This window comes from Ornithorhynchus anatinus, chromosome 8 (assembly GCF_004115215.2).
Source record: "Ornithorhynchus anatinus isolate Pmale09 chromosome 8, mOrnAna1.pri.v4, whole genome shotgun sequence".
In the NCBI taxonomy this organism is placed as follows: Eukaryota; Metazoa; Chordata; class Mammalia; order Monotremata; family Ornithorhynchidae; genus Ornithorhynchus; species Ornithorhynchus anatinus.
Genome location: NC_041735.1, coordinates 65,384,156 through 65,392,323, shown reverse-complemented (window position 1 = coordinate 65,392,323; position 8,168 = coordinate 65,384,156). Strand labels below are relative to the sequence as shown.

The 8,168-nt window shown below is 46.3% G+C and overlaps 1 protein-coding gene across 5 annotated transcripts in view; it reads right to left on the bottom strand.

Annotated features, from left to right (window-relative positions):
- Positions 1–289: 289 nt before the first annotated feature.
- Positions 290–8,168, bottom strand: part of ETV1 (ETS variant transcription factor 1) — a 124,140-nt gene continuing 116,261 nt past the window's right edge. For all 5 annotated transcript variants that reach the window (XM_029070567.2, XM_029070568.2, XM_029070563.2 and 2 more), the window contains 2 exons: positions 4,398–4,499; positions 290–790 (listed from right to left, as the gene is read on the bottom strand). In XM_029070567.2, coding sequence (XP_028926400.1) covers positions 575–790; positions 4,398–4,499 — 318 coding nt within the window. In that variant the 3' untranslated portion in view covers positions 290–574. The remainder of the gene's footprint in view (positions 791–4,397; positions 4,500–8,168) is intronic.

The following is an 8,168-nucleotide window of genomic DNA, read 5'->3' as shown; positions in this document are numbered from 1 at the left end:
AAGACCCTTTATTTTCCTCCCAAAGAAAGGTGCAAAATACGTCACTCCTCACAAGGAAATTCTGACTGTGGGCGTTTCTTCAGAATCATGGCCAAAAAGGAGGAATTTCTCTTTAACTATGATCCAAATGGTTATTTACACAATGAGAATTAACTGTACCATGGATACCCAGAGAAAATGTACAATATCTTATGCTGATATGAAACAAAACAGACATGATATAGCTTCATTGTACTTAAAACCTGTTTGTTCCCTTCCCAAGCTTAAGAAAAAAGGAAATCCCCTCCCACCCGCCCCTTTCCTTCCTATTACATAGACAAATGTTTAGATTCCTTCCCTCCCCCTTCAAATAAAGTGCGCTGTCCATGGCAGACCATAGGAATAATGTAACAGGAAGAGCCCCCTTTTGTGTACTTTAAAAAAAAAAACCACAAACAAAAAGAAAACAAATGAAGTGAATTCAGCTTTTCTCCGTATCTTGTGGAAGAGGAAGAGCCCGGGGAGAGGGCTCCTCCTCTCCCCTCCCCGCCCCCTCACTGTCACTGCCGTTGGCGTGTACGCGTTAGCGCGCACGTTAGTACACGTAGCCTTCGTTGTACGGGTTGCAGCAGCCTCCTTCCTGAACGTACGCCATGCTCTCGTCAAAGTGGGACAGGGGCACGGTGTCCTCTTCGTTGATGTGGCGCTCCATGTCCGTCTTCAGCAACGGGCGCTGGTTGTCTGGGAAGGCCATGGAGAAAAGGGCTTCGGGGTCGCACACGAATTTGTAGACGTATCTCTCTCCCGCCACCTGGGGACAAGGGAAGACTGAGCTCATTCATTCGTTTATTCGTTCATTCAGTTGTGGTTACCGAGCACTTACTGTGTGAGGAGCTCTGCGCTAAGCATTTGGGAGATTACCACCGAACAATCGACGGACAGACTCCCTGCCCACGACGAGCTCACGGTCTACAGCGGCGAGAGAGACGTTGATATATAAAAATAAATGACAGACATAAAAGCTGGGAGGCTGCGAGGGGGGCGGGAAGAAAAAAGGGAGCAAGTCAGGGCGACGCAGAAGGGAGTGGGAAAAGAGGAAAGGGGGGTTTAGTCAGGGAAGGCCTCTGAGCTCAACGGAAACCAATCTCTCGCTCTGGCCCGGGGAGAACACGGAAAATGTCGGCAATCAGCACCGTACTGGGCGTTTGGGAGAGGACGACACACTATAACAGACGTATTTCCTGCCTACGACGAGTTTTCAGTCTAGGGGGAAGAGGAAGCACTTCCAGCTGTGAGGAGCGGCTGAGCGGAAATGGAGTCCCCACGCGTGTGAGACGGGAGGGAGAAGAAAACGTATCCTGCGAGCGAGCAGGAAGGAGAAAGGATTTCGGTTTGGGGGAGGGAGGGCAGCCCTTGAAGGTGAAAAAGTGGCGGGGTAGAGGAGAGATCGTTTCTTGGCAAGGAAGGGCGCTTTACAATAAAGTCACTTGTTCGCCACATCTCTGAGGCAGACAATGAAGGAGGCACTGCCAAAACCCAGACACGACGGAGAAGTTGGAGCAAAAATGCAGAGGACAAGCTTTTACCGTATAGAGGCAGGCCAGAGCCAACAGTGGACCCACTTTATTTGGGTGGTGGAGGACACGTGGCTCTTCGATCCATTCTGGCCTAATTCTGGGAGGCTAGTGGTGCTATTAGTAATAGTAGTACCTCACTGTACGTTAATTTCGTCTATCTCACCGCCGACCCCTCGCCCACATCCTGCCTCTGGCCCGAAACACCCTCCCTCCTCAAATCCCACAGACAATGACTCTCCCCGCCTTCAAAGCCTTATTGAAGGCACATCTCCTTCGAGAGGCCTTCTCTGACTGAGCCATTCCTTCCTCTTTCTTCTCCCACTCTCTTCTACGTCGCCCTGACTTGCTGCTCCCTTTATTCGTCCTCCTTCCCAGCCCCACACCACTTACGTACATATCTCTAATTTATTTATTTCTATTAATAACTGTCTCCCTCTCTAGACTGTAAGCTCATTGTGGGCAGGGAATGTGTCTGTTTTTTGTTCCAGTGTACTCTCCCAAGAGGTTAGTATGGTGCTCTGCATACAATAAGCACTCAATAAATATGAGTGAATTAAAGAACGAATAGTAGTAGTAGAAATCAGTCAAGTTATCTAATGATTATTATCAAGTTATCTATTATCTATTGAGAACTTTTTTTCTGCAGAGCTGTGGACAATATAATGGAGCTGGGAGATATGATCCCTGCCCTCAAGGAGCTGAAAGTCTACAGGGGGAGACAGATGAAAAAAAAATATTTATTGAGCTCCGTCAAAGTGCGATGTCACGATTCTTTAGGAGAAGGAATTCTGGTAGGTCATTCCTCAGATCTGACCCTCTATCCTTGATTACTGTTTGATTTGCAAGCATTTCTTTGTCACCTCGGTTAAGAGAATACATTTAACGTGGGTAGGAAATGTTTCTCGTTTCTATGTTGTTCTCGCTCATTCTGCACTGCACGAATCGATCAAGCAATTAATTAGGGTATTTCTTAAGTACTCACTATGTGCTGAACACTGTTCTAAGTGCCGGGGTAGATACGAGGTAATCAGGTTGTCCCATGTGGGGCTCACAGTCTTAATGCCCATTTTTCCAGATGAGGTAACGGAGGCACGGAGGAGTTAAGTGGCTTGCCCAAGGGCATACAGCAGACAAGTGGCGGAGCCGGAATTAGAACCCACGACCTCTGACTCCCAAGCCCGTGCTCTTGCCACTAGGCTATGCTGCTGCTTGGGAGGCGATTCTCTGGGCCCTCTCTCTGACAGCCTTGGGGAGGTAGTGTGTCTGGTGGAAAGAGGACAGGACCGGGAGTCAAGAGACCCAAATTCTAGTTCTGGCTCGGCCACATGTCTGCTGAGTGACCTTGGGCAAGTCACTTCACTTCTCTGTGCCTCCGTTTCCTCATTTAGAAAATGGGCATAAAATACCTGTTCACAATGTCTCTTACACTGTGGGTCCCATACGGCACAGATACTGTGTGTCTAATCCGATGATCTTCTATCTATCCTAGTGCTTAGTGCAGTGCTTGGCACATAGTAAGCCCTTAAAAACACCATTAGTCTTACTGTGAAGAGGGTTCTTAATGATTCCCAACTGTGAACCCATTCCTGGCTTTCCTTATCCCCCCATCAAAGTCAAAGGCTTATTTGAGAAGGTTGCAAAGAAGTTGGATATAAGATGGAAATTGTCCCCCTATAGACTGTAAACTCGTTGTGGCAGGGAATGCGTTTGTTTATTGTTGTACTGTACTCTCCCCGGCGCTTAGTACAGTGCCCTGCACACAGTAAGCGCTCAATATATACGACTGACTGACTTTAGCTGACAAAAATAGCAAAGCGGAATCCAAGTAACAGAAGGAGTTTGCTCTGCAGACTATTTGAAAACATTATAATAACTGTGGTATTTGTAAAACGCTTACTACGTGTCAAGCCCTGTACTAGGCGCTGGGGTAGATACAAGAGAGTCATCGCCCCACAGGGCTCACAGTCAGAGTAGGAAAGGGTACAGATACTGAATCCCCGTTTTACCCATGAAGAAACTAAAGCCCAGAGAAGTTAAGTGACTTTCCTATGATCACAAGGCAAGTAAATGGCAAAGGTGGGATTGGAATTCAGGTCCTGACTCCTAGGCCCGTGCTCTTTCCATTAGGCCTCGCTGCTCCTTCACTGTCAATCGGTTAGCCGGATTTACTGAGCACTTAGTGTTTACAGGGTACTGTACTAAGCACTTGGGAGCGTACAACACGTCATTATAAAAGACACATTCCCTGCCCACCATGAGCTTGTAGTCTAGAGGGAAAAATACCTACAATTTGTCCAAACACGGGAATTTTTCCCTGGAGTTGAATCCAAGTGGCAAACAATAAAGATTCTGTAGAGGAAATGTAGGGATTCACCCTTCGATCCAAATTTTCAAGGATCGTCTCTCGGTTCCCGTATTCATCCCCATTTGCAGGCAAGGCTGTTGTACCTCCCCCCGAATAATAATAATAATGTTGGTATTTGTTAAGTGCTTACTATGTGCAGAGCGCTGTTCTAAGCGCTGGGGTAGACACAGGGGAATCAGGTTGTCCCACGTGGGGCTCACAGTCTCAATCCCCATTTTCCAGATGAGGTAACTGAGGCACAGAGAAGTGAAGTGACTTGCCCACAGTCACAGAGCTGACAAGTGGCAGAGCTGAGATTCGAACTCATGACCTCAGACTCCAAAGCCCGAGCTCTTTCCACTGAGCCACGCTGCTTCTCTAGGCTAAGTTTGCCTCGCTTCAGCGAGGAGCACATCGTTGGGTTTTGTGGCACGACGTAGACAGATTAACCCGCGACCACGCATTGCATTTTAATGCCGCAGTCAAGGCCTTCTCACCTTCTGCATGATTCCCTTCTCATAATAATAGCGGAGCGAACGGCTGAGTTTATCGTAGTTCATAGCTGGCCTGTTTTTCTGAATACCCCAGCGACGTGCCACCTGGATGAAAAAAAAAAAAAATCAGAAACACTGGATTGTTAAACGGAGCTAACAAGCATTCTTTTTCTTCTAAAGTACACAACCGTTGCAGGTTGAAGACATAAGTAAAGAGATAAAGGTCGCCGTGACCTGAATTTCCTGTGTCCCAGTATGCTTTTTAAACCAGGCATGCAATCGTCACCCTGAAACGTTACAATAGACCTCTTTGTCGTTCTGTTTTGGGTACAGAATTAAATGGAAATAAGGGGATGTATTTACAAAGTGAATGAATAGTCCGGGGAATTGCCAGAGTGAGGAAAACTCTTTCTTCACTCGGCTTTGCCGAGGTATCGCCTGCGTTTCTCCCCTTTCATTCTTCCACCCTGTAGTTCAAGGTTCAAGTCAACACAAAATCTCGAGTTGGGTGCAGGAAGCGGAGTGGTTGTGTTTTCAAGCGGGCAATACTGAGCCCATTATGAAAGTAAGACAAGGAACATCCCATTCGGCTCCCGGCTCTGCAGATCAGGGAGCAAAGAGGCACAGTACGTACAATAGGGGAAAACAATTTACAAATTAATGAACTCAACGGCAAACCATTGATGCAGCCTGCAGCAGGATAAGAACCACACAGGGAGTCCACCCTAAATCCAGGAATTAGCTATTCATTAAATGGATGGTAATTGAGGGCTAAAAATAAGAAGGTTATGAAAAAGGTCATAATCTGATTCCACATGAGGAGAAACTGTAACGTGGTAAGGTCCGTTTTGCTGCTTACTGAAAAGTTTTGGAGCTTTTAGGAAAACAAGAGGACTTTAGAAAAAAAAACCCTCTGGAACACTAAAATTCCGTGAAAAGAAAAATGGGGGAAAAAAGTGATTTTCAAACTATTTCTCTTATTTCATTTACATTTTGTGTTTAGTTGGACTGGATCGCCAAAGTTATTCTGTTTACCTCCCCTGATCTCCAAGGACTTTCATGCCGTATAGAGCTTTTCTGCCCAGAAAGAAGGCAATGTTTAGGATCAGGTAATTTCGGTAATTACAAATGAATCTGTTCCTGTCACTGATAATAATGGTAAACAATAATGACGGCAAACAACAACAATAATAATGATATTTGTCATGGGCTTAATCCTTGCCAACTCTGAGATAGATAGGAAATAATAAGATGGGAAATGATCCCTGTCCCATTTAGAGCTCTTACTGTGTGCAGAGCACTGTACTGTATTTTAATAAGTGAAGTGACTTACCCACGACCAGCCAGCAGGCAACTGGCAGAGCCAGGATTAGAACTCAGGCCTGCTGACTCCCTAGCCCACAGAAAATAGACATCATGTGGCCTGGCCCTGAGGACATGTGAAAAAATAGCCGGTCTCAAAAGTCCAATAATAATATTGACGATGGCAATCGATTAGACTGTGAGCCCGTCATTGGGCAGGGATTGTGTCTATCTGTTGCCGAATTGTCCATTCCAAGCGCTTAGTACAGTGCTCTGCACATAGTAAGCGCTCAGTAAATACTATTGAATGAATTGTTAAGCACTTACTCTGTGCCAGGCACTCTACTAAGAGCTAGGGTGGATACAAGCAAATAGAGCTGGACACAGTCCCTGTCCCATGTGGGGTTCACGGTCTGAATCCCTGTTTTAAAGACGAGGTAACTGGCCCAGAGAAGTTAAGTGACTTGCCCAAGGTCATACAGCAGACAAGTAGCAGAGCTGGGATGAAAATCCATGAATTTCTGCTCCTGGGCCCGTGCTCTATCCACTAAGCGAAACTGCTTCTCTAGGCTGCATCACCCTGCCCTGGTCAGTCCAAAAGCCACCACGGTACAAAACAAGTCCTGTCAGGTCTGCAGTGCTGATGTCCCCTCCCCACAGACTCGCACCGCTCCTAAACTCTCCACCACTTGTTTTCTTTTTAATGGTATTTGTGAAGACACACGTGCCAGACGCTGTTCTAAACACCGGAGGAGATACAAGCCATACAAGCTAATCAGGGTGGACACAGTCCACGTCCCACATGGGGCACTGTCTCAATCCCCATTTTACAGATGAGGGGACTGAGATAAAGAGAAGTGTCGTGACTTGCCCAAGGACACACAGCAGACAAGTGGTGGAGTCAGAATTAGAACCCAGGTCCTTTGATTCCCAGACCTGAACTCTTTCCACTACGTTATGCTGTTTCCCAAGACGCTCAGAGATCTCTCTGTGTGACTTTGGCAGGTTGCTTAAATTCTTTGTTCCTAAATTTCTTTGTCTGGAAAAGGGGGATGAAAAACCTTTTCCCCTCCCCTGTTTAAACTGTGAGGCTTGTGTGTGGCCGAACTGACTGTATTACATTTGCCACAGTGCTCGGCACATAGTAAAGCACTCAACAAATCCCATAATCGTTCTAATTAATCAGGATTGTCATTTTCCTGGTCTTGATTTGAGTGGGGGGATCCAAGGCAGCAGGTAGCCAACTGCAAAACAGTCGTCGAGTTATGGCAGGGAAATTCTCCTCACCAAAGCCCAGGAAAAATATCTGGATTGACTCAGTTTGGCTGAAGTGACACCTTGATTTTCAAATCGCTTTCTCATTTCATTTTTGCTTTGTGTTTATTTGGACTGGTTCGCCAAAGCTATTCTTTTTGCCCCCTCTGACCACCAACAAAGACTTTCAAGCTGTCTAGAGCCGCTCTAATGCTTGTAATGCTTAAGATGAGATAACGCTGGTTCCTAGAAGCAGCTTATATTTTGAGGTGCTCCCAGTTTAATAGATATTTGGCATAAATGAAAAGTGGCAAGAAAAGGTCTTGGTTGGGGATAGGTGGCTGAGCTCTTCAGTCTGTCTTGCACTAGCCATTTTCTCCTTGGGATATCTGGTGTCCTAATCATAATAAAAACGTGGAACTGGTTAAGTACTTTCTACGTGGCTGCCAAGGATTGTGCTATGCAATGGAGGAGGTACAAGAGAAGCAGTGTGGCTCAGTGGAAAGAGCCCGGGCTTCGGAGTCAGAGGTCATGGGTTCGAATCCCGGCTCTGCCACTTGTCAGCTGTGTGGCTGTGGGCAAGTCACTTCACTTCTCTGGGCCTTAGTTATCTCATCTGTAAAATGGGGATTAACTGTGAGCCTCACGTGGGACGACCTGATCACCCTGTATCTCCCCCAGAGCTTAGAACAGTGCTCTGCACATAATAAGCGCTTAACAAAAATACCAACATTATTATTACAAGAGAATAAGGTCGGGTATAGTTCCTGTCCTACAGGAGGCTCACAGTCTGAATAAGCTGGGAAAACAGGTATTACATCCCCATTTGTCAGATGCGGAAAGGGAGGCAAAGAAAAGTTGAAGGACTTGCCCCAGGTAACAGAGTGGGCCAACGGCAGGCCGGAATTAGAATTCAGGTGCCTGAATCCCAGGCCCGCTAGGCTGCTTAGGGCCCCAACTCCCATCACGCTACAGCCAATTTTTATTTATTTGTATTTTTACTCTGGTTAACGGTTTTCCTTCTCTCTTCAGCCTCGTTTGACTCCGTGTCTCACACACCAGTTAAAACACAAAATACCCAATGGAACCTAGACACTGTTGCTTAAGCTAAGTTTTCCTCAGAAAATCGTCAGCATCCCCATGAACTAACGAAAGAAGCTATCGTGGCATTTTTTGGTTGGAGAAAGGGGAGCCTACTTTTGCCACTGAGCCTTCTTC